Source organism: Thamnophis elegans, chromosome 15, assembly GCF_009769535.1.
Source record: "Thamnophis elegans isolate rThaEle1 chromosome 15, rThaEle1.pri, whole genome shotgun sequence".
Classification (NCBI taxonomy): domain Eukaryota; kingdom Metazoa; phylum Chordata; class Lepidosauria; order Squamata; family Colubridae; genus Thamnophis; species Thamnophis elegans.
The window spans coordinates 42,811,284-42,838,915 of record NC_045555.1 but is presented as its reverse complement, the minus strand read 5'-3'; the positions used below and the strand labels follow the sequence as shown (position 1 = coordinate 42,838,915).

Genomic DNA, 27,632 nt, shown 5'->3' with positions numbered 1-27,632 from the left:
TACACAAGCAAAATAGATTTTATTTCAAAAGGCTGATGTTGTATTTGGAAGTTTGAAATGATGTTTCCGAGTTAGAATGGTAAGACATTTCTCATTCCTCTCTTTCACACCTAAAACAGATTCAATTCCAGGTCATTTTTCAGGTTTTGGATGCACACTAATGACTTTATCTTTTTGGATCTGGAATGAAATCCTCTAAATCTTCACCTTCAATATGAATACAGAAGAAAGACAATTGGAATAGTTAAATACTGAAAGGGCCTTTGTCCAAATGGCAAGTTCACAAGCCTTCTTTTTCTGGTTCTAGAAGATGAACATTATTACTGGATAAAGTCTACTATTAGAAATAAATGATTACACCATGGAATGGTCAGTTACCACCGTGCTGCCCAAATGTATCCTAAACCTTTGAAATAAATAGGCAATAAGCAATTCACAAGGCCTCAAAAGTCCCCTGAGATTAACAGGAATACGTGAAAGTCCCTTGGAATTGAAAGTAAGAAATACTTGTTGAAATCCATCCCCCCCCCCTTTTTTTTTTAGAAGGTAGCATTCCAGCAACCATTTTTCATTTTCATTAACTCTGGAACTATTCACAATAGACTGCAGCCAGCACAATGGAGTACGCTGAATGTGGAAGAGCACATCATTACTTTTCAATCGTTCCTGATTTAGGAACGGGAGAGAGAGAGAGTGAGTTATTTTTCATGAACAGAGCAACTTCATCTGTTTGTTTCAAGCTTTGGAAATATCCGGTAATGCCTTTCTTTCAAGGCTCCAAGTTTGATGCCGCTATTAAAAATTGCAAATGTACATTTAAGGATTTTTTAAAACACCGCAGCATCGGCAGTGCACCAAGTCTTAACAACCCCAAACAAAAATATTACTATTTGCCAAAAAATATGCAGACGCCGAAACATTGGTGATCTTTTTGATGTTCCTTTATCACGAATTAATGCGAGGACATTTTTCATCGATGCTGCACACTTTGGCAAACTCACAATTCTGAAGGGAAAATTGATAATGGTTTTTCAGTTTGCTGTACAAAGAAACTTTTTTCCCCGAGTACGTAAAAGGCAGCAGCTTTTCGTTGAGAAGAATCTGAACCTTATATTCGTCTTTAGGAGACTTAGCCTGCTCACAATGATAAAGCACAAATAACAGGTTGGCGGCATAAGGGACGATACGGCCGGTACGGAACTTGCGTTTTGACTGATGGCGATAGTTGCTGGCGTTAAGAGGCACTTTGTCTTTAAAATAGCCCATGAGTGAGAGAAGTGGCTGAAGAGTCTCTGCGTGTCCAAATTGGATGATCACCGGCGAAGAAATAGGTTTTGACCTGGAAAGTTAAAAAGTCAAGAAAGAAATGATTACTCAAATGTACTCAAGTTCGGATGAATAGGAAGCTACTGTTTTGTTACTACAGTAAGTACTGTAGTCAAATCTGCTAGTAGGAAACCTAGATTTAATTGTTGTGATTTGAAGCTTAAGACGATCAATTCAGTTGGAAAAAGTCATGCTTTGATCAAATAATGCGTTCAAATAATGGCCAGTTCCTCAAAACAGGGCTCTTAAAATGAGCCTAAGTACCTCAAAATAACGTGACCCGTCAAAAGCGCGTTCCACAAAAGTGCGGTCGACGAAATCGCGTATGTGACGTCATCACAACGCGACGAAAAAGATCGAAAAATTGAAATAAAAATTAAATTACAGCAAGCCGATTCAATAGCAATAGCAGTAGACTTATATACCGCTTCATAGGCCTTTCAGGCCTCTCTAAGCGGTTTACAGAGAGTCAGCATATTGCCCCCAACAATCTGGGTCCTCATTTTACCCACCTCGGAAGGATGGAAGGCTGAGTCAACCCTGAGCCGGTGAGATTTGAACCGCTGACCTGCTGATCTAGCAGTAGCCTGCAGTGCTGCATTTAACCACTGCGCCACCGAGGCTCCTCTATATTCACATAAAGGTAAGGGTTAGGTTAAGGGTTACGGTTAGGTTAAGGGTTAGGGTTAGAGCGTTAGCGTTACGTTTAGCGTTAGGTTAAGGGTTAGCGTTAGGTTTTTCGTTACGTTAAGGGTTAGGTTTGGGGGGGTTAGGGGAAGGTTTTAGCTTTATTTTTACATTTTTCTATCTTTTTCTATCTTTTTCGTCGCGCTGTGATGACGTCACATACGCGCTTTCGTCGACCGCGATTTTGTCGTCCGCGGTTTTGTGGTAGAACCCAAAATAATAATAATAATAATAATGACACAGTCTCTGGCAGACTACAGAGGCCAGTTTCCTGAGATGTTTGCAACTAACCTGTGAGTGGGCTAGGCCGAGAGGGAATGACTGGCCCAAGTCACCCATCCTACTTTCATGCTTAAAGGAAGCCTAGAATTCAGTGTTCTGTTTTTTTGCCCAGCATCTTAACCACCTACACCAAACTGACTTTCTACTTATTTACCATATTTTTCAGAGTATAAGACGCATCTCCCCCCCCCCAAAAGAGGGTGAAAATCTGGGTACTTCTTATACACTGAATACAGCATTTTTGTCCTACCGAAACCCTGCCCCCTTTGAAAAAATGGATGTGCAGAGAGGGCTTGGGAGGCTTGCAAAGTGTTCCTGGGGGCTGGGGAGGGCAGAAATGAGCAAACAATGGACTGTTTTTGACCCCTAGCCCAGCCCCCAGGAGCACGCTACAAGCATCCCAAAACTCAGCATGCCCCCCCCCTTTTGTGCAAAAAATGAGGCATGCAGAGGGTTTGGGAGGCCTGCAGAGTGCAAAAACTTTTTTTAAAAAATTTACCTCTTCAAAATCATGGTGCATTTTATACCCTGGTACATCTTATAGTATGAAAAATATGGTATATATCTAAAGCAGGGGTGGGGAATGATGACCCTTTCATGACTTGTTGTCTTCAGCTCCCAGAATTCCATGCTGGCTCAGGAATTCTGGGAGTTGAAGTCCACAAGTCATAAAAGGCCCGTTGTTCCCCACCTCTAGAGCCGAGGTGGCACAGTGGTTAGGGTGCAGTACCGCAGCCACTTCAGCTGACTGCTAGTTCTGCAGCTCAGCGGTTCAAATCTCACCAGTTCAGGCTTGACTCAGCCTTCCATCCTTCCGAGGTGGGTAAAATGAGGACCCAGACTGTAGGGGCAATATGCCGACTCTGTAAACCGCTTAGAGAGGGCTGAAAGCCCTATGAAGCGGTATATAAGTCTAACTGCTATTGCTATTGCTCTGCTCTAAAGGGTTGATTCCCTCCACTCCTGCAGGTACAGTTTGTCCTTACTTTAAGAAATGCCTAAAGTCCTAGTTGCTTTCGTTTCATCCATTTATTTATTTATAGGACTTATGTGGCTGCCTATCTCATGCAATTACTGGGCCATTCCCAGCAATCCATAAAAACAAAGGTACTCTTCCTGCTAGTGTATCTTAAAATGGTTTTGTCTATGACTTTGTTTTGTTGTATTTCTAATTTCTCTTGTTCCATTAAATTACTGCACCCATTCTCCCTTGTTTGACTCAGGGTTGACTCAGCCTTCCATCCTTCCGAGGTGGGTAAAATGAGGATTGTTGTTAGGGGCAATATGCTGACTCTGTAAACCGCTTAGAGAGGGCTGAAAGCCCTATGAAGCGGTGTATAAGTCTAACTGCTATTGCTATTGCTTCACCGCAAAATGCCTCTTTAAATATGCACATAAGAGCAAACATCGTTTTCCTTTGAATGCTTTTCAATATACACTTTTTCTAGGGGTCTGCCACATTTAGCTAAGCCGAAAATGCATTTGCTAGCCCTTCTGTTAGATTATAAATAAGGTAGTCGTGCAAACTTTGGAATTTTGTGAGTCACTAAGATAAGGGTGCAGTACAAAGCAGATGATACAAAGTCTAAATACTGTAAAACATTACAGAGATCCGTATAAAATACTGTAGTTACATACTTAAATTCCAATCTGTAGTTCATTGTGAAGACTAAAAACCTATAGGCTGAGCCCATTTCTACATTCTGGGAGGGTTTCTAAGTATATGGATAAGCCACATCTAACAAGGAGTCCTTCGGGATTGGGCGGCATATAAATAAAATAAAATAAACAACCTAATGTGATATATGCACTAGTACTTCGTTTAAAGTTTTGAACACACTAACAATATGGATTAGTGCACAAGTTACTGAGATCTGTAGTGGATTACAAATCAGAAACCGGCCTTAATCCTTCCTATCCCGGTACTCTTTTAAATGTGGTAGACTATGACTCTATCCAACTAGCGTTCATAGCTTACTGTTCCCACACAAACCAGATGGTAATCCAGAAGACCTTGTTTTTGGATGTGTTATTTGAGATTAATCTGATCAATTATCCAATTCAGATTATACATTAAAACAAATTACATCTGGTCTGTGGAGTCCTTGATCCTCTCTTAGCTTGATTGTTTTGCTTACAGTTGTTTCATTTCTGACTAGGTAACATCATCAGTGCTAGAAATCAAACCCCACAGACAGTCAAATGTTACCTAGTTGAATAATGAAACATCTGCAAGCAAATCTCTACGGAGATTCTCAGTCATCCAGGTCTTGAGTTGTCCCAAAGGTGCTTTTATTTTCAAGAGACAACTGGACTTTCTGTTTGCCATCTATGTCAAAACTGAACAGCGCAACAACTCAACAGAGGGGGAGGGATACAACATCATCTATCTCTAGTCTACAACACAGTCCTTTCAACAGTTCCAAGAAGGTTCCACACCCATTTGCTCTACTCAGGTGACCCCGAGGACACAGATAAACCTCCAAGTGGCCTCAACAACTCTCTAAAAGAATGCAAATGACCAGCTGTCTGCAATGAGTATAAATCCTTCCATTCCCCACCATCCAGTCTGAGCTGAAGAAGCTTCTTGGATGAGAAGTCAAACATCTACAATGTAAAACCAGAAAGTCCAGTTTAATCTTGGGGGGTGGGGGGGAAAGCATCTTTCTAATCTGTAAGCAAACAAGCAAGCTTAGAGAGCACTAAGGATTCCATACTTCAACCCAATACAACATATATTCTATTTCTGGTTTGTTTAACTACTCATATTATTGGGAAAATTCAAATGGGGAGCAAAGAGGATGTTTTCACAAGCCACAACATCCTGCAGATTTAGCATTCTGAGCTAACAAGACTACAGTTTAAAATTATCCAAGGAATGCTTTTAGTTATATAGGTTGGTCTAGAATATCATGTGAAAGGCAATAAAGTTCAGTTAATTGTTTGATTGCCACATTTGTAGTATATTGCTTTACTAGCTCATTACACAGCATTACTGCTATGCTGATAGTGATTTTAATATAAGATCAGGCTAGCACAATTAGTCAAGAGATAAATTTCTGAAAGGGAAGGAAGGGTGAGAAACTTACTGCGATTGCGCTAAGCCATAATGAAATTTATTACGTAGTTTTGGCTTAACATGCTACGTGAATGAGCGAAGACTTTATGTAATAAGCAATGACTAAACAAATATAGTGTGGCATAATGTTGTACTCAGCCAAATTGGTTGTAATTCAACCACTATTAGAGTATTAGTCTTCAGTGGCTTATTTCCTTCACTGAAATCACAGTTCCTATCAACTCTAATACTAAATTATCATAATACCGATGACTAAGAGGATTTGGGATTTACTAAAATATTGACCAGTTCTATGCAGTTGAGATACAATTAAGTGCTGCGGGACCGCCTCCTGCCACATACCTCCCAACGACCCATAAGATCTCACAGGCTGGGCCTCCTTCGGGTACCGTTGACCGGGCAATGCCAGCTGACGACCACTCGGGGGGAGGGCTTTCTCTGTAGCTGCCCGGCCCTGTGGAACGATCTACCCGCAGAGATCCGGACCCTTCCCACTCTCTCGGCTTTCCGGAAAGTCACAAAAACCTGGCTGTTCCAGCAGGCCTGGGGCTGTTGACCCCAAAATACGGTCCAGCCCCATCTAGAATGGAGTGTATGGTGTGTTGTTTTTAAATCTATCTTTTCTTTCCCTGTATTTTATTTTTGACTTTATTTCTGTATTGTAAGCCGCCCGGAGTCCTATGGGATTGGGCGGCATATAAATGTTATTAAATTCAAATGGTTTCCTAAAGTAATATAAATGAGCACCGATTCTTAAACAAGTGATCAGAAACAGATACAAGTTACCCTAGAAGAGTGATGGCGAACCATTTAGACACTGAATGCCCAAAACGCATGCTGCATGCCCAAACTGAAAGGTGTGCGCGCAAGAGTTAATGTGCACATGCGCAGACATGCATGTGCATATGCACAGCGGAGAACCAAAGACCAGCTGGCCGGTGGGGTATCCCAACACCAGCAGCGCAGCAAGATCTTTTACTTTCGTGAGCTTCTATGTCGGCGTTTGCAGGGAAACAGAAGGTCACGAAAGAAACGCCACGGAGCTCTGACGTGGGGTGATGGCACACATACCAGCAGAGAGGGCTCTGCCACCTCTGGCACGGGTGCTATGGGTTCTCCATCACGGCCCTGGAAAGACAGATTTTCTGCAATAGCTTTTTGTGCTTTAAGCTGTCAATACAAACATATTTATGTTCTTTTTATTTTACTTTAAGGCAAAGGGTTATGTTTGATAATCCTGTTTGCACAATAGCAAAATAAGGTTCCCACCCACATAGGTCAGCAAACCTTGAAAGCGATTCAAAAAACCTGTTTTTCTCAACTCTTGACAAGAGGTTTTCCCTGGATCTATTAGCTTGTTGTGTAACAGAACACATTTACTTGCCCAAAAGCACATGGAGCAAAAGTATTTAATCAATCAACCCAAAGTTTTAACTTTATCTTTTCTTTGACCTGCCCTTAAGGACAACTGGCAACTCTACAGATAGAAGGAGTTGCTTCCAGAGAAGCAGAGTCTGAACTCGAGGGAAAGAAAGTTGGCAGCCTGGATAGAGATATAATATTCAATTTGAGCCAGCAAACTGATGTTTTCTAATGATTAGGTTGGACCTCTTTGATGTGTGAACCTGCAGGGCAAGAATTGTCTAGAAGTGTTAGTTTTTTGTTCTACTCTTGTCTCTTTTTTTAAAAGACAATTTGTTATTTCAATATTTTTAGACTACTCTATGTATGGTAACTGGTCAGCAAGAATTTTTCCTCCCACATTATAAATCAGAAGATAAGCTTCCCCCAATCTGCTTCCAAAGCCAATAGGTACTGTTGAAATATAAGATTTAACGTGACAGATAATAAAATTTAATTATTCCTTATTTCCTTACTATATTATCATCTTCCTCTGGCTTCAATGGAATGCATAAAATTTATCTATTGTCCCAAAATAATAACAAGAAGATAATACAATTTAATTATTCCTTATTTCTTTACAATGTTGTTACCTTCCTTTGGCTCCAACTTAATGCAGAAAATATATCTACATGGAACATAACTGTTTTTATTATTTGTATCCTGCCTTTATTTATTTTTTAACAAATAATCCAATGAAGTGAATATATTCAACACATTCCTCCTATTTTTCCCCACAAGAACCCTGTAAGGTAGGTGAGTTGGGCTGAGAGTGTGTTACTTGTTCAAGAGCCGAGGTGGCGCAGTGGTTAGGGTGCAGTACTGCAGGCCACTTCAGCTGATTGTTATCTGCAGTTCAGCGGTTCTAATCTCACCGGCTCAAGGTTGACTCAGCCTTCCATCCTTCCGAGGTGGGTGAAATGAGGACCCAGACTATGGGGGCGATCTGCTGACTCTGTAAACCGCTTAGAGAGGGCTGAAAGCCCTATGAAGCGGTATATAAGTCTAACTGCTATTGCTAACGTGACTAAGTTAGCTTTCGGGTGACATTAAAACTCACTGTCTCTTAGCTTTCTAGCCATAACCACTTTATAACTATATCAAATTCATCTAAACTAAATTAAACCCAACTTAATAAACTACATTAAATCCAATTTAATAAACTAAATTAAACCCAATTTAGTTTTTGTCTTGCCTTTACCTTCTGTTTTTAAGTATGGCCCTCATGAAAAAAACCCTGCACATAATCAGAAGCACAAACGGGGATGTTACTAAAGGCCATTGTTCTCTTGTCATTATTAATATTTTGGGACAATAGATACATTTTCTGCATTCCATTGTAAAAAAAAGTCCCCTCTCATTTGAAAACTGGAGGAAATAAGAGAGAAAATCCCCATTCCCCAGGATTAAGCTTTTCAGTGAAAGGCACCTGTCAGCCTCTGCTTTGAAACGGGGAGGGGGGGGGGCATGGTATTTGGGAAGGGAATCGTTATGTGCTGGAGGAAGATTCTAGACGCTGACCTGACCATCTCATTGCGCATGTGGAGGAAGGGAGTTTCCCGCGAAGGTTAACTGTCCGGCATTCCATCCTGGTGATGTTTTTTGAAGATATCTCCCACCTGACAGTTGGGTGAATTATAATTGGACTATGGACTGGGGTGCCTAGGGGAGGGGATTGACCTATACATGATATTCTTTGCTTTCGCGCCGAATTAACCAGATTCAGCTTAGCTTCGCTACTTTTCATTTGTAATTAGTAAAAGTACACTTAATTTCAAACAAATGGAGTTGAGTGGTTTCTTTCCTGATTATTAAATGAAGTCGCACCTGGCACTTGGTTTCCTTTTAACCAAGTTTACCAAGCTCAGGTGGTTTTGGTGCGTAAGAATAATTTCAAGAAAAGCAATAAAGGAAACATGCAAGATACAGGTTAAGTACACAAAGTAGGTAAGGTTGAATCTTCAGGTGAAAGCCAGAAATCATTAACCTGTTAACAGAATTGAGCAAAGAAATAAAGAATTACAATGGCAAAAAATGAGAGCAAAGGCTATTGAAGCGTCTACTCAAACTTTCCCTACTAAATTTATCTTAACTAGTTCTAGTTCCAATAATGGAGACTATTTGTGGCTCAGGGTTGAACTGAGGTGTCCTTGGTGCTCCCTGAGCTTGATGGTGGTGGTTGTTGTTGTTGGTTCCACCACAAAACCGCGGTAGACAAAAGCGCGCTCGACGAAAGCGCGTGCGTGACGTCATCACAGTGCGACGAAAACATCGCGCTGTGATCGATAAATGTAAAAATAAAGCGAAAACCTTACCCTAACCCCCCCAAACCTAACCCTAAACCTAACCCTTAACCTAACCCTAAATCTAACCCTAAACCTAACCCTTAACCTAACGCTAAACCTAACGCTAACCCTTAACCTAACGCTAAACGTAACCCTAACGCTCTAAACCTAACCCTAACCCTTAACTTAACCCTAACCCTTACCTTTATGTGAATCGGCTTGCTTTAATTTTATTTTTATTTCAATTTTTAATTTTTTTCGTCGCGCTGTGATGACGTCAAATGTGCGCTTTCGTCGAGCGCGCTTTTGACGGGTCACGGTTGTTGTTTTGCAGACATTACCCAAATTAGGTAACACCCTCAATGGGACCCTTTTCAAACTGCAGAAAGGCAAGATTAGCCTTGATCCATTAGTTCTTTCTTAAGTCTTCTAGGTGTGGCTTTTATCACCACCTTGACTCTGTAAGTTACACATTCTAAGTCACTCAACCCAATTGTGCTTTATCCTACTTTAATTAAAAAAGCTCCACATTACCTAATCCTTTCCTACGTCAGGCTTATATTTGTTCAGAAATATAAAGAAGAGATGGACACATTGAATTACATAACCTAAGGCAGGCAGCATTATGAAAATATATGCTAACATTTTGTGTTTCCACTGCCATCAAGTGTTAGGAGATAGAACACCATGTACTGAAAATCCCACTCAAAACCCAATAGTTGTGCCATTTTGCACAACTCCTATCTCTAACTCAAGCCTTAAATGGTATTAATGTAAACTGAGGCCAAATACAGCATTCTTAATCATAATTAAAAGACTGGGAGTATATTGGTTTTCAAGCAGGAGTTTTCACTCCTTCATTCCATGGCTTTTTGAAAGCATTATGGCTGCATTAATATGTTCCCCGACTACCAAGATTCAACACAGCCCATCTACCATGAATCAAGACGAGCCGAAGTGGCGCAGTGGTTAAATGCAGCACTGCAGGCTACTTCAGCTGAATACCATGAAGCAAATACACCCATGAGTAGTCATTATGGTATCGGACCTGGGTACTTGAGACTGCCTTCTGCCAATTACCTCCCTACGACCAATTAGATCCCACATATTAGGCCGCCTCCGGATTCCATCAACTAGCCAGTGTCGACTGTCGACCCCCCGGGGGAGGGCCTTCTCTGTGGCTGCTCTGGCCCTCTCCTCGTGGAGATTCGGACCCTCACCACCCTTCAGGCTTTCCGCAAAGCCGTTAAAACCTGGCTGTTCTGGTTTAATCAAGTTTAATCAAATCAAATCAAATTATAAGTACCTATTATTGATCAATCAATTTGTTAGGTATGTTTGAAAGACTGCATAGAGTAAGAAATTGGAGGCAACCCCCCCCCCCCAATTAGCTTAAACAATGGGAAAGTGTTATAACAGTACTTTAAAAAAACCTGTCTTAGATTATGGCTTATTCAGCAAAAATAAATAAATCATAATTTTGTTTTTAGAATCTCTAAAATGCTTTAAAATGTTGAATAGAAATACTAGATACAAATACATTCAAGTGGTCAGAGCCAATTTATTGCTATCAAGTATCAAATCAGCCAATCTATTATTGCCAATTATCAATCCCAAAGTAGTGTTCCCCCCCCCTTCGAAAAAATACCTTTTACTCTCTGAAACTGCCTGGTCCAAATTTTTGAAGATATCTTGGAAAAGGATGCAGCTGGACTGACTGTTAATATTATATCCGTAGGCTCTCTTCCAATACTGTTTGAGATCATTCAGATACTCAAGGGCCTAGAAATAAATATTAAACGTTCTGTTGAATTAAAAATGCCAGTTTAGATGCGATGATATTTCACATTACATGGCTTAGAGATAATACAGGTTGTCCTCAACCTACAACAGTTCATTTAGTGGTCATTCGAAGTTACAACAGCACTGAAAAAAGTGACTTATGACAATTTTCACACTTATGACTGTTGTAGCATCTCCCTGATCATATGATCAAAATTTGGATGCTTGGCAACTGGTTCATTTTTATGAGGATTGCAGTGTCCTGGGGTCATGTGACCCCCTTTTGCAACCTTCTGACAAGCAAAGTCAGTAGGGAAACCAGATTCATTTAACAACTGAATTACTATCTTAACAACTATAGAGTGATTCACTTAACCACTGTGGAAAGAATGGCCGTAGAATGGGGCAAAACTCACTTAACGAATGTCTCACTTTACAAGATAAATTTTGAGCTCAGTTTTGGTCGTAAGTCGAGGACTACCTGTGGTCAACACTTACCTTTGCATCTTCTTTGTTGAACAGTGAACACCAGGGGGAGCTAATGTTTTTTATACTTAGTCCAAAAGAGCAAGCATAAAACGCCACTTGGACCAAATCTGCAGGGTGGGAAAAAGGAACAGTAAGACAGCAATAAGCTAACTTAGTTTTTAAGATATTTATTCACAAATGGCCAGATTGGGGGAAAAAAATCACTTCCAAAAAGGGGAAAACGTTTCTTTACAATACTACCATATCAGTGAAGGAAAAAGGAAACAGAAGGAATAATCGAGGAACAGAGTACAGAGAAACAATGTGGTAGTAACACACAAAGTACCACAAACCAAGTTGTTACTTCTTTTCCCAGACAATTTGCAATTCCACTGAATGTATAGCGCCTCATGGAGTTTATTGGTTTACCTACAATTTCTGCACCTGGAATTTGCAGTCAGATGTCAAGATCAGAGGTGGGTTCCTACCAGTTCGCACCTCTTCGGTAGAACCGGTTCGTCAAATCTACCGAACCGGTTAGAGGAGGTTCCACCAGTGGACCCGGAAAGCAGGCCACACTTACAGAAGAGGTTCCAACAATTTTTTGAAACCCACCACTGGTCCTTGGATATGATTATTCTACAATATCATGCTCCTATTTATGAAACTCAGGGCCTCTGTGAAAGGTAAGGATGACTACTGCGTTTGTGGTGCAATCAGAACATTGCGTGTGTTGAAGTCGTTTTAACACAAACCAAAGATGCCTTTTGAAAAAGAAGTTTACATCCTATTCTTATGCTGTGTGTGAGGTAATTTAAGGTGGTTCTGACAAGTGTCGTCAGCATCTTCATATCCGTTCACATGGGTGGCAAGCCACTCCCATCCGTTCACATGGGTGGCAAGCCACTCCCACAAAGGAGGCCACACCCCCAGAGTAGGTTTGTACAATTTTTGAACCCCACCACTGGTCAAGATGTATAAAATATAAAGTACTAACTGGCAGATGTTTAATACAAACGTATCTATATTATTCATAAATGATATGCAGATGGATGTTAAGGGTTTGCAGTGAACTTGTTTGATTAGTATAAACGAAAACAGATTTTTTTATAGGTCCTTATTTTCTGAAGATGCTTGCAAACTTGATTCAAATGTTCGTCCATTCAAGCTGCAAAATGTGAAACTTGAAACTTAATATATTATGGCTCAGCTGATAAAAGGAGGCTTAGTGGTTAACACATCTGCCTAATATGTAACACAGCCCAGGTTCGAATCCCAGTAAGGGTATGGCTAGCTGATGAGAGCGAAATAGCTTGAAATAGATCTATACTAGTCTCCCTTTATTTATTTATCAGCACAAATACAACATTAATATATTATCTTTTCTACATTATCATACATAAGCAGACACTAACATACTATATGAAATAAGCATGCATACTATATAGGACAACATAATTATTTACCTACTTTTGTACTTACTGCATTTTCTGTCGTTCATGATATTCTAATTAAAAAGCCCACTGCTTATATAGCTCCATGCTGTTACTCTGATGAATTTTAAGAGTTTTCTCCTATTCAGGTTTTTGAAAAGACAGTGATCCTAATATCTGTAGCGCGAATTTACTCAAGCATCACTACACGGAAGTATAAAAAAATGACCAATGGCAAGGATATTGTTAGTTAGTAGCTACTCAGCTCGCTAGCGGTGGATATTCTACAGCGGTTACGTGTTTGGGGATTGATTTACCTGAGGTTTGCATGAGAATTGCTGATAGGTTACTTCCTTTCTGTCCTCCACACCTGACCATACAAAGCCTTTCCAACCAGTAGGAGTCAATGGTAAACGTCTGTCTCCTCTCTCCAGGCTACCACATAAACATGAATCAAGTTTCAGTTTTTACTCTCGGTGGCAAATGTGTGGGTAGTCCTTGATTTACGGCCATTCATTTAACGGCCATTTGAAGTTAGGAGTGTTGTAAAAAGCCATTTACGAGCACTCCTCATAATTACAACTGTAGCAGGTCCCATGATCAAAATGTGGGTGCTTGGCAACCGGTGTGTATTTATTATTATTATTATTATCATCATCACAACAGAATTGTATCACAGCGGCCAGTTGTTTCGCCGGATTTGGCATTGGCTACTAGTCGGGCCCCACCCAGGGGCCTAGGACGTCCTAACGTATTTTCGTAATATGCATGCAGATCCAAGCAGTGCGGCTTTTTGCATTTGACTGATGGTGATTTTGTCAATTTTGAACTGTTTTAAATGTAATTCCAGTGCTTTTGGAATAGCACCCAGTGTGCCAATTACCACTGGAATTACCACTGCTGGTTTGTGCCATAGTCGTTGAATTTCGATTTTTAAGTCCTGGTATTTTGCGATTTTTTCATGTTCCTTCTCGGAGACCCTGCTATCACCTGGTATTGCGATGTCTATGATTGTGACCTTATTTTTCTCAACCAGTGTGATGTCTGGTGTATTATGCGCCAGTATTTTGTCTGTTTGTATACGGAAATCCCACAAGATCTTGACCATGTGATTTTCGGTGACTTTTTCAGGCTGATGTTCCCACCAGTTTGTTGCTGTTTTAATATTATAATTTTTGCACAAATTCCAATGGATCATTTGTGCTACTGAATTGTGCCGCAATTTATAATCAGTCTGCGCGATTTTTTTACAGCAGCTGAGTATGTGATCAACAGTTTCATCAGCTTCTTTGCAACGTCTGCATTTGGCATTATTATTATTATTAATTATTAATTATGTATTAAATTTATAGGCCGCCCAATCCCAAAGGACTCCGTTTACAATGGTTGCTGCATCCTAGGATCACATGATTCGCACTTATGACCTTTCCATGAGGTTTCCGACAGGCAAAGTCAATCGTAAAAGTTGTATTCGCTTAATGACCATGGGTGATTGGTAGAAAAGGTGAGTATAACCCACTTAACGACCGCATCATTAGTGAGGGAAGCTCCGTGTCAATTGTGGTCCTACGTAAGGGACTACTTTTGTGCATGTGAGACATAATGCCCATGACAAGGACACTTTGGCATTGAAGAGGTTTAAATTCAAGCGATATTATCACGGTTAACATTTCATATCCACCTGATCCTTATAATAACCGAAGACCGGTAGCAAACACAATACGCTTCAAGGGTTCATAGACTGAGTTATTACCTGCATTTAAGTCTTCTGCTTGTAGACACAAAGTACGTGTGGTTTTCTTCACTATCTTCATCATCTCAGGGCTTTCCTTAAAGGCGTCAACCTCAGACATGGCCGTGTCGTTGTCTTCAACGTCTCGTACAAATTTTTCACAGTGATCAAAAAATCTCATCAATTTATCATTGATTTCAAATGTTTCTGTCAAGGTAACTGAAAAATAAGCAAAGTAATGTTAGTGATTTTCTTTATTTCATCGTTACGGCATCATCACATTGCTGTTATTACTACTAGTGTACACTTAAAAAGAGTTAATTGCATTAAATCAGTTATAGTTTTATAGTTTTTTTTTATAGTTTTATTGATTTTGTATGCCGCCCACTCCCAGGCGGCTTACAATAAAACAAGGGAGGGGGATAATACACAAAACAACGTATTAACATATACAACAGTCACAATTTCCGAGGGGCTGGATATTTCGAGAGCTCCCCGGCCTGCTGGGGCAGCCAGGACTTAACGGCTTTGCGGAAGGCCAGGAGGGTAGTGAGGGTCCGGATCTCCACAGGGAGGTCGTTCCAGAGGGTTGGAGCTGCGACAGAGAAGGCTCTCGCCCGGGGAGTCGCCAGCCGACACTGGCTGGCAGATGGAATCCGGAGGAGACCTAACCTGTGTGATCTAATCGGTCTATGGGAGGTGATCGGCAGGAGGCGGTCTCTCAGGTTATGTAAACATCTTTTCTACTAATGATAAAGATTTCACTAAATATCCATTGAAAGCATTTTCAGCATCTCTGGGTGTGGCGCAAACAGTAGAGTTAATCCCCAGGTTATGAGTGTCCCTTTAGCGAACATTCAAAGTTATGCAATTAGCGCCCCCTAGTGTTTATGAACAAGTCCCGAAACTACAAATCTTGCAGCACTACGACAATTGCTCACTCTTATAAACAACCAAAGGCTTTGCAACCTTTGCCCTGCACTTTGCCAGGTTAGGAGGGGCGGACCCTGTACAGGCCTAAATGGAGCTCTGTTTTGGCCAGAAAAATGCTGGCCTGCAGAGGCCTAAACAGAGCATCAGAGGGGCGCGTGGCTAGGAGGCTGAAGAAGAGACAGTTTGCTAGATCTTCACATGGTAAGTGACCAGGCGCAGCAGGTTGGGAGGGGGGAGCAATTGTGGAGAGCATAAAATATTTCAGTGGGTCAAGGAGGCCTTGGGTGGCCTTAAGCGGGTGGCCTGTTCCATCACTAGCCCCCTTCCCCATGGCCTTGCCCACCCTGAAATACCTAAAGTGAACTTAATGAGCCGCACATTCAATTAGCGACTGTGTGGCCAAAAGGAGGGAGTGATGATGTTAGCAACAGCAATAGCAGTTAGACTTATATACCGCTTCATAGGGCTTTCAGCCCTCTCTAAGTGGTTTACAGAGTCAGCATATTGCCCCCAACAACAATCCGGGTCCTCATTTTACCCACCTCGGAAGGATGGAAGGCTGAGTCAACCCTGAGCCGGTGAGATTTGAACAGCCGAACTGCAGAACTGCAGTCAGCTGACGTAGCCTGCAGTGCTGCATTTAACCACTGCGCCACCTCGGCTCCAAGGTAAGAGATTCACTCCCAAGAATCCCCGGGTTATGAATGGCTCCATTACATTCATAACTCAAACTTATATTATGTCTATTTGCGTGCAATGGTATCACATCAATTTAATATGCAATATTAGGAGAATCCACATGGACCTCAATGGGCACCTGGCAAAAACAAAGAAATCACAACTCAATCCAAGATTTTAGTTTTCCATGCAAGATTCAGGGGAAATGGAAGCTAGTAATCACTTGTTGCAACTATTATAATTGGTATCTTAGTCTACCCATTGGTATTAACTGACTGCTCACTGGAAGTGGTTGACTATTCCATAACACTGTGATGCAGAATGATGCTTAACAGTTGCCTACTGCATATGACTGTTATTGAATATATTTTGTTTATTATTACTTGGTTTAAATAAGACCTTCTATAACTGAGCCTTGCGCTCCAAAACAATCCCTCCCATAGTATCTCATGAAATTGTTTGTTTCCAGAAAAACAATAAAGTACTTGAAAGGATGGAGATCAGATATTTTACGTTGAAGGTGTAAGAAATTTGCGGGGTTCACTAATCATCAGCACTGAATGAGGAGGACTTACAACCGATCCTCAAAGTTCCAGACAGCGTAGTGTCCCTGCAGACCTGTGATCATGATCTGGGCACTTGATCCTAGTTCACAATTATGTTGCGGTCAGCCATGATAACACGATCGTGATTTCTGACATTCCCAGCCAGCTTCTCGCAAGTGATGTCAACAGGGGAGCCAACAGAAAGTTAAAAGTTGTTCTTGTTTTTGCCAATTTTTCACCCGACCCTAGTCTGCAGCACTGTGGCCCTTGACCACATTCCGTAGTGCGGTTCCACCACAAAACCGCGTTCGACTAAAGGGCGCTCGACGAAACCGCGTACCTGATGTCATCACAGGGCGACAACAGCGCGGAGACAGAAGCACACTGTAAACGCTAAACCTAAAATTAACCCCTAACCCTAACCCTTAACCTAACCCTAACCCTTAACCTAACCCTAAACCTAACCCTTACCTTAAGTTGAATCGGCTTGCTTTCAAAGCACTATTTAAAGCGCCCTTCTTTCTCCGCGCTCGCTGTTGTCGCCCTGTTGATGACGTCAGCGACGCGGTTTAATCGGGCGCGCTTTAGTTGAGCGCGGTTTTGTCGTGCCACGCCATAGTGCCTGCCCATGGTGCCCCCCACTCCTTCTGCTTGCTTGGATTCCTGCCTCTTCCTGCTTAATGGCCTGTATCATCCTGGGGGTTGCAATACCAAATTGGACTGTGGGATTGCAGTTGCTGCTAAGCAATGTTGGTTACGTGATATTGGGCTTTATAATCATACGGCTGTCACGGGGATTGCATATTGTGTACATTAGTAGGTTTATGGGAAAACCTTTGAATGTTGTTAATGCTAATGCAATGTTGAATTACGTACCAAAACTTTAGGATTTGACTGTTTATTAGGAATTGTGAATGCATCAAGCATTGATGGTGACAGAAAGAATATTAAGGAATTAGTGGGGGGGGAAGTGGAATCATCCCCAGATACCAAGGAATGATTGTGGAAATGTGTGATTGGTCTGTTTTGGGGAAAGCAATATTTACTGCCAAAAGAAGAAGAAGAATCATTCCAAGGCCAAAGACTGAATGATAGGCCTTTTACGGCTTGGAAGGAGAGAGCAGAAAGCTTGAAGCTACTGGCCAAAGAGAATGCAATTAGAAGAGGCAACTAACTGACCAAACACCAGGCTGACTCCACTGAATAACTGATTAGTTTAGTTTAGTTTAGTTTAGTTTAGTTTATTTGTCTTGTATGCCACCCACTCCCGAAGGACTCTGGGCGGCTTACAATAAACAAGGGAAGGGGATAAATAAACAAAACAACACTTTAAAATATACAACATTCACAGTTTCCGTGGGGCTGGATGTTTCACAAGCCCCCCGGCCTGCTGGAGCAGCCAGGACTTAGTGGCTTTGCGGAAGGCCGGGAGGGTAGTAAGGGTCCGGATCTCCACGGGGAGGTCATTCCAGAGGGCTGGAGCTGCAACAGAGAAGGCTCTCCCCCGGGGAGTCGCCAGCCGACATTGGCTGGCAGATGGAATCCGGAGGAGACCTAACCTGTGAGATCTAATCGGTCTATGGGAGGTAATCGGCAGGAGGCGGTCTCTCAGGTACCCAGGTCCAATGCCATGTAGGGCTGGATTGGCTGGAACAATGTCCTAACATGGCAACTCGGCCTTGGCTGTGATGGTGTTCTGGCCTCTCCTCTATCCAGAAGTCCAGAGAGCTTGGCATTGTCCAACTTGGGCCAAGTGCCAAGCCAAAAAAGGACTGTTTCAAACTGTGGCCTTGGTTTGAACAACCTGGTAACTGCATGGTAAGACCAGTTTTATGCTGTGATATGATCATGAAGCTATCTGCTTGTACTATATGCAATGGTCGGCTACGGGAACTAGGTGTACTTCTACAATTTGATACTTTTTGGCATTTCCTCTATAGCCATTATGTGGCCTAGAAACCTGCAATATTTAGAGAGGGCTAGGTAACTGCAATAATCAATTCCACACTTTGTGACACCTTTACATGAAATTCTGCAAAGGTACAAAAGATGTTTATAATCACAATGCAGCAGCCACTTATATAGCTTCAAGTTGCAATATTTCATGGCGCTGAAGATTAAAGGTTATGATTTCCTTGCTTGAAATGTCTTAAGAGTACTGTTTCTGACGATTTGCACTGCCATGGTGAGTGAATGTTGAACCGAGGTTAGGGTGCAGTACTGCAGGCCACTTCAGCTGACTGTTATCTGCAGTTCGGCGGTTCAAATCTCACCGGCTCAAAGGTTGACTCAGCCTTCCATCCTTCCGAGGTGGGTAAAATGAGGACCCAGACTGTGGGGGCAATATGCTGACTCTGTAAACCGCTTAGAGAGGGCTGAAAGCCCTATGAAGCGGTATATAAGTCTAACTGCTATTGCTAACTATTCTTAGACACACTCATAACTCAATCTGTTAAGTTTTAGGCAAAACAGTGGCCTTCTCTGGAATATATTTAAGGAACACTGGTTGTAATACATTAATCACTTTTACTTTTAATTAGTTAGTCCTTGATTTAGGAGCTTTCATTTAGCTACTGTTTGAAGTTACCACGGTGCTGGTAAAAAGGGACTTATAATGTACTTACATATGACCCCTGCAGCATCTCCCACCAACATGTGGCAAAAATTCAGGTACTTGACAACTGGCTTGTATTTACAATTATTGTTGCACCCCAGAGACATGTAATTGCAGTTTATGACCCTCTCCCAGATGGTTTCTGACAAGCAAAGTTAATAGGGGAAGATTAAGATTTGCTTAATGGCAGCATGATTCAGTAATGACCATGGTGATTTGCTTAACAACCAAGGCCGCAAAACCAGACACAAGTCACTTAATGATTGCCTTGCTCGGTGATGAAAATTCCAATCCCACTTGTGGTCATAAGAGCTATTTATCTTGAATTAATTTTAATTACTGCTTGATGAAGCCACTGTTGCTGGGAAAGAGACTATATTATTAGTCATCTCTCAATCTGGCCTGCTCTGCCCCCAGCTTTTCCCATGTGCAAAATAAATGAGGAACAAAGCAGGGATTACACTCTTTCTGCTGATGTTTTTGACTACTTTTCAAAGCACAGCAAAAAAATGAGAGATTGGCAGTCACCCATCGTTTTCCCCAAAACTGACAGCTATTTTCTATCTTCTTTTCCAAATATGTCAAAGGAAATAAGATTAAAGACAGGTTACTACGATTAAAGATGCTGGAACCTTAGTTATAGGTTTTATATCCTTCCCTGTTCCGTCCCAACACAAAACACAGAATCATAGAGATGGAAAGGATAATTTAATCCCAGTGTTTTTTTCAAACTTGGCATGTAGGCTGGGGAATTCTAGGAATTAAAAGTACACATATCTTAAAGTTGCCAAGTTTGAAAAACTTGATTACAGCCAGCAACGGGTTCTAACATCACAATAAACCCAACTGATTACTTTGCCCCTGTCTGAACACATTTAGTTAAGGGGAGCCCATTATCTCCCTTGAAGATTGGTTCTACTGTTGTTGTTTTTAATTTTTATTACATAGACAACACACACATACAACAATAAAAAAGAAAACAACAACAAAAAAGCATAATCACATACAGCATGTCGTTTGGTTACAAGTGTTTTAACATCCATATTCTCGAATAACATTTACCATCACAGATTTTTCATCTAGGATAACTAAATACCTCGCTTTCATTGTACAGTATATGTTCAATTACAATTAGTATTATTTCCCCCCCAATAAATCATAGTTTCCTTACATTCTTGATTATCTATTTGATAACAGTATACCTTTATGTAATCCCCATGTGAAAGAAAAGATTTATTTATTTTTTACCAACCATTTATATTTATATATCACTATTTTCCATTATACATAATTCCACCAATCAACTATCAGGTATGCTTATGTTCATTGTTATCCTTGTCCCTCATACCTTCAAACAGAAATCTTATTCCTTCATTTTTCAACACAATATTCTACTGTTGAATGCTTCAAGATGTTTCTTAATATTTAGCTAAAATCCGTTTTCTTGTAACTTGAGAACGTTACTATGCTCCAGAACAACAGAAAACAAATCTTAACCTTCTAAGTGAACTTGACAAAAAATGTTGCCGTAACTTTCCACGCTTGTCTTCTCTCTTAAGGCTAAATGCATTTGTATTCTCTCTTCAAAGGACTTCTTTCCAAATCACCTGATCATTCTTCCTCACTGCTCTAAGAATAGGTTACAGTACTCAAAAGGTTGAAGTCTAACCAGCAGAGATTATATTGGAGTTACTGTTTCCTGAGACTTAGAAGCCATACTTCAAGTTTGAAAGTTTGGAATAGCCAGTTTGATTTAGCCTTTCAAGGCATCAGAGCCGAGGTGGCGCAGTGGTTAGGGTGCAGTACTGCAAGCCACTTCAACTGACTGTTATCTGCAGTTCAGCGGTTCAAATCTCACCGGCTCAAGGTTGACTCAGCCTTCCATCCTTCCGAGATGGGTGAAATGAGGACCCGGATTGTTGTTGGGGGCAATATGCTGACTCTGTAAACCGCTTAGAGAGGGCTGAAAGCCCTATGAAGCGGTAAATAAGTCTAACTGCTATTGCTAATCGCTATTGCTATCAGGATAGAAACCAGGAGACTGTGAGTTCTAATCCTGACTTAGGCATGAAAGCTGCCTAGGTGACTTTGGGCCAGGCACTTTTTCTTTGTCTAAACCATCTCACAGAGTTCACTGTAGTAGAGAAAACAGATAGAAAAAGGAGTACTGGGTATCCCAAAGGTGCTTTTTCAGGAGGCAACTGGACTTTCTTGTTTTTTTTTCTTTGAAGATATTTTGCTTCTCATCCAAGAAAAGCTCTGACAGGATAGTGGGGAATGGAAGGATTTATACACCTTTATATCCCACTATCTTGTCAGATATGAGGAAGCTTCTTGGATGAGAAGTGAAATGTCTTCAAAAAAACCCCAAGAAAGTCCATTTGTCGCCTGAAAAAGCACCTTTGGGACAACCATGACCAGGATGATTGAGAACCTCTACAGACTTTGAGAACTAGGTATGTTGGCCATCTTGAATTGTTTATAAAAATATAATAAAAGTGTGATAAAAGTCAACATAAATAGTTCTATTGAAGCCACCTCACAGAGCCGAGGTGGCGCAGTGGTTAAATGCAGCACTGCAGGCTACTTCAGCTGACTGCAGTTCTGCAGTTCGGCTGTTCAAATCTCACCAGCTCAGGGTTGACTCAGCCTTCCATTCTTCCGAGGTGGGTAAAATGAGGACCCGGATTGTTGTTGGGGGCAATATGCTGACTCTGTAAACCGCTTAGAGATGGCTGAAAGCCCTATGAAGCGGTAGATAAGTCTAACTGCTATTGCTGCTATTGCTCACTCATATGCGTTTTTTCAATCTACATCTAAATATTATTTCAAAACCAGCTCAGTAATACCTTTCATGAACTATAGCTATTACTTAAGTGTAATAAGAATATATGAAAATATACACAAGCCTCATAAAATCCTGTCCATTTTAGGTCTTGTTAACAGGACAAAATAAACAGGAAGTGAATCTATATATAAAAATGCTACAGTTTTCTTTTGTTTTCTGTTCCTTAATAGCCAGGGGACTCCCTTCATGGAGAATTTCAATTTTGAAAGTGAAATGTGAAGTGTTAAAAAATCCTTTTTTTTAACTTTTCTGTTTTCTTCCTTTTATAATTGCGCGTGTTCTTTCTCTTTGGTTTTGGAATTTTGTCAATTAAAAAAGAATTTTAAAAAATATGTGATTAATTTACTCCAATAAATGAGGAAGTACTACAAAATTGTCCTTAAGTAAGCAAACATGAAATTAAATAAAAGAGAACTTCATTGTACTATTTCAGCTTCTCTATTCTTATTTATATATTTTTAGCCCGTAGCATTGTACATAACATTTCCTGTTGTTCTCCATAAAAATCACCTTGTGAGGCATAAAATAGTCCTCAGCTGACTGGGTTGAGAAAGGTTGAGAAACACTGCACTAAGCTTTAAAGGGAATTCAGGGCATGTCTGTACATTATATTGACTATTTTAGAACACACACTGAACATTTTTGTTTTCTTTGTTTTACAAGAAATCATACCGCAAGTGTTAGGAAAGCAATGTTCAAAGGTGGCTCTGAGGATCATCAAAACAAACCAACTCCATCTAATCTAACTTTTTCTCTCTCAGCACTAGATAGCTGTAAATGAGAACGGTGAGAATGTTTCCGTGATAGAATAGTTTGGATTATGGAGCTTGCATTTAGCTAGAATGATTAATATTTTTAAACTGTGCAGCTAAAGGGAAATGTGTATAGCCTGCAGGCAGTATAAATACAAAAGAACTAATTCGGTGGTTTTTAAGTTAATAGCATATTCACCGCGTTAATTTAAGAGGCACTCAAAGAATCTTCTTTCTTAAAGGAAAGAGATGGCAATTAAAAAAGGATCAGTATGGAAAGCATGGAAAGGAGGAGTACCACATATTCATAAAGATGAGCCCCAAATCAGGATTTGGAAAGCAACGTGAAAGCAGCAGATGGCTAGAGATGAAACTTCCCTTCACAAAAAACAAAGGTAGTCCTCAACTTACAAACAATTCATATAGTGACCATTTAAAGTTACACTGGACATGACCATTTTTCACACTTACTGTTACTGTTTATTAAATTTATAGGCCGCCCAATCCCGGAGGACTCCGGGAGGCTTACAGAAACAAAAATTAAGAAAGAATTAAAAACAGATAAAAACACAACAATTTAAAAAGACACAACATGCACCCAATCTAAGCGGGGCTGGACCTCAATCCAGAGGTCAACAGCCCCAGGCCTGCCGGAATAGCCAGGTTTTGATAGCTTTTTGGAAGGCCATGAGAGTGGGTAGGGTCCGGATCTCTGGGGGTAGCTCGTTCCATAGGGCCGGAGCAGCAACAGAGAAGGCCCTACTCCGAGGCGTCACCCACCGGCATTGTCCAGCTGATGGCACCTGGAGAAGGCCCATCCCGTGCGATCTTATCGGTCTTAGGGAGGTGTGCAGCAGAAGACGGTCTCGTAGATATCCGGGTCAATATTTGACCCGGATACTTATGAGTATTGCAGTATCCTCATGGTCATGTGATCAAAATCCAGGTGCTTGGCAACTGATTTAGGATGGTTGCAATGCCCTGGTATCATGGGACCATCTTTTGCGACCTTCTGATAAGCAGAGTCAAATGGGGAAGACAGATTCACTTAATAACAACGTCATTAAGTTAAAAACAGTGGCAAGAAAGATCTTAAAATTGTGCAAAGCTCAATTAACAACTATCTCGCTTAGCAACAGAAATGCTCTGCTCAATTGTGGCTGTAAATCAAGGGCTACCTGTAGGAGGCCACGTGGGTTTTGACAAGGCAAGAGTTTAATCCCCCAAATGCTTCCCTTACTTGCTGCCCTCCAGTTTCTTGAGCTCCAGATAAACCATCATGGCGAATGAAGCGATGGAAAAAATGACTGGGTGATGAAGTCAGCCCAGCTGACTGAAGTGTACCAATTACCTCCCAAAGACCCATTAGATCGCACAGGGTCGGCCTCCTCCGGGTCCCGTCTACCAGCCAATGCCATCTGGCTACGACCCGGGGGAGGGCCTTCTCTGTTGCAACTCCGGCCCTTTGGAACGAACTCCCCGCGGAGATTCAGACCCCCGCCTCTCTCCCGGCCTTCCGAAAAGCCGTTAAAACCTGGCTGTGTCGGCAGGCCTGAGGTTGATGAGCTCCCTTCCCCTCTCGACAGGTATGGTTGTTGGTTATTTTTTTAAATACTTGTCTTGTTTCTGTATGTTCCCTTCCCCGTTTGAGTTGTTCGCCACCCTGAGTCCCTACAGGGAATAGGGCGGCATATAAATAAAACAAAACTTCAAACTACCAGTCAAGTTTGTAAACAGAAGGTACACAGGTATAGGTGAGATGAAAGTTTGCTGTTCCTTTAAAAAGTGATTAGGACTGTTTGAGAATGTTCTCTTCTGACAACTAGAGTTAAAGAATTAGGACAGTGATAGAGTGACTTAATGAACTTACATGTGGCAGGGCAACCAACATCCAAAGAGGTATTTTTGTATGCTGTGCTCCAGCTTTTTGAAAAGGAGCATTTTTGCATGCTGTCACCCAGGGACTGCTTTCAATCCCCTGACCCACTCCTGTGCAGCTGAAGCCTAGATCAGCCTGGCCCAGGCATGCCTCACCAGCAGTGGGAGCAAAAAACTAGCCACCAAAACAAGAAAGATGAGCTAGGACACAGATGGGGGGGGGGGGAGATAAGCAGGTGGGGCAATTGGAGTAAGCCCCTTATGTTACTGAGGGTCAGGGCTGGGAGCTACCAAGCTCAGAATGGGTTGGCTTGGATGCTTGCTTTAACAATCCACAACTTTTGATTAAGAAGTGCAACAGAGAGAGACACGATTACAGTCTTAAAGCAATCGTGTCACATCTTGTTTTTAAGGATGACATTACTTCGTGATTGAAATTCCAGTATCTAGAAACTGGAGTGCAGCACGCCAAAACACGTCTTTGGATGTGGTTGCCGTGCCATACCACAAGTGTGGTGAGCATATGTTGAGCCAGCCTATCACTGCCTCAATTGATAATCCAAGTGACTGGAAAACTCAAGGACTAGACGTAGATCTTTTAATTTGCTTGTGAAATCCAACCAGAATTGAAATGTTATGGAAACTGCTCAGCAACCAAGGAGTAACAATGCTTTTAATTACAATCGGAAGAGAAGCGTAAACAATAATTGTTATCTTGCCCAATAGCCTGTTCAGTTATTTTATCTTGATTTCCCTCTCCCCCCATCCCCCCCCCCCCCCCCGGCCACAAACTGAATTGGGTATTATCAGTCTAGAGAAAAGCAGGACTGAGATGACATGATAGAAGTATTCCAGTATTGAGGAGGTGTGGCAAAGAAGAAAAGAAGGGGTCAATTTATTTTCCAAAGCACCAGAAGGCAAGACAAGAAACAAATGGATGGAAACTAATCAAGGAGAGAAGCAATCTGGAATTAAAGAGAAACCTAAAAATGAGGACAATTAATTGGCGGAAAACAGTTTGCCTTCAGAAGTTGTGGGGGCTTCATCACTGGAGGATTTTAAGAAACGACTGGATAGCCACCTGTGTGAAATGTTAAAGGATCTCCTGCTTGAGCAGGGGATTGGATTAGAAGACCTTCCAGGTCCCTTCCAGCTCTATTCTGGTTGAAATAACACTAGGAAGGCCACTGGGGAAAGGAGGGACCTCAAATGAATCCTGAACCTTTAGAACTGCAAATCTGTACCTGTTGACTGAATGCAATTTCTTCAAGATCAAGGTTGAGAAACACTGGACTAAGGATTCCCCAGCACAGCTGGCTGGGGGATTTCTGGGAGTTGAAGTCCGCAGGACTTAAAGTCGCCAAGGTTGAGAAACACTGGACTAAGGTGAAAGTTTTGGGGAAGAAACCACAGTGTCAGGTAGAGCATTCCAGGCATTGACCGCTCGGTTGCTGAACATCAGTGAAACAGAATCATCGAAGACAGGAGGGACATAATAAAATGCGAAGGGCAATCAATATATATATATATATATATATATATATATATATATATATATATATATATATATATATATATATATATATATATATATATATATATATGTTTTTTTTTATTTGTGCTGTTAAATAAATAAAGGGAGACTAGTATAGATCTATTTCAAGCTATTTAGCTCTCATCAGCTAGCCATACCCTTACTGGGATTTGAACCTGGCTAGCTGATGAGAGCTAAATAGCTTGAAATATATCTATACTAGTCTCCCTTTATTTATTTATCAGCACAAATTAAAAAAAAACACAAATATAACAAAGGCAACAGTAAAAATACTGGGTTTCTGTCGTGATGGACTCTTGTGACGAGCCGATCCACAGATGATGGAAGCAGTTAGCTTCCTCCCATAATTGGGGCTTACCAGGGGTTGTAAAAATCTAATATATGTATGTATGTATGTATGTATGTATGTATATATATATATATTTCAAAATTTAAATTATATATATATATATATATAATATATATTATATAAATTATAAATTATAAATTATATATATATATATATATATATATATATATATATATATATATATATATATATATATATATATATATATATATATATATATATATATATATATATATATATATATATTTCAAACTTTAAATAATTAGAATTGCAAAATTGCCCCACGGCCAAGCATTGGGGAAGAGCCTGGTGTGGTGGGGGGGGTCCAAACTCACCGTTTTTCCTGCCCTCGCTCACCCGCCCGTAGAGCGCCTGGCGGAGCCCTTCGCGGAAGGCGTCGCTGCTCTCCACGCACCGGTGCTTGGAGCTGCTGGTGAAGGCCAGGCGCCGACCGGGAGCCAGCAAGCTGGGGAAGCGGGAGGCCAGGCGCTTCGCCAGGGAGCTCATGTCGCGGGAGCCCTTGGGCGCCAGCTTCCCGTCCACCTCCGGCTGGTACCACATCTCCCATCCCGACAGGCGCTCCGCCACCGAGCACCGCCCGCCGCTGCTACCGCTGCCGTCGCCCCGTTGGTGGACGAGGAGGCCGTGCAGGCGCGCCAGCTTCTCGATCTGCTTGCGGGTGGGGAAGCGCGTGCCGTGGCGGACCACGGCGCTGAGCTGGAGCGGGGTGCAGGAAGCCGGCGGCAGCGGGAAACCCGAGAGCGGCCGCCCGAGCGACAGCGGGTCCCGGAGGAGGTGCGGGTGCAGCTCTTCGTAGCGGGATTTGGTGCCGAAAAAGGGGCTCAGCAGCTCGGCTCGCTGCTCCCCGTTGACCAGGAGGAGCGGCAGCAGCAGCAGCAGCAGCGGCATCAGCATCGGGACGGAGACCGGGCGGGTCCCTGGGCAGCCCATGGCGGAGTCCTCGCCGCCGCCGCCGCTCGCCTCCCTTTTGTCCCCCCCACCCCA

General features: G+C 41.7%; 1 protein-coding gene across 1 annotated transcript; it reads right to left on the bottom strand.

Moving 5' to 3' along the window:
* MINPP1 (multiple inositol-polyphosphate phosphatase 1) lies at positions 1-27,632 on the bottom strand. The gene is made up of 5 exons (XM_032231893.1): positions 26,963-27,632; positions 14,497-14,694; positions 11,341-11,438; positions 10,709-10,842; positions 1-1,339 (listed from the first exon to the last, which is right to left on the bottom strand). Exons 1-5 carry the CDS (start codon positions 27,576-27,578, stop codon positions 946-948), a joined length of 1,440 nt encoding a protein of 479 aa, XP_032087784.1. The 5' UTR covers positions 27,579-27,632; the 3' UTR covers positions 1-945.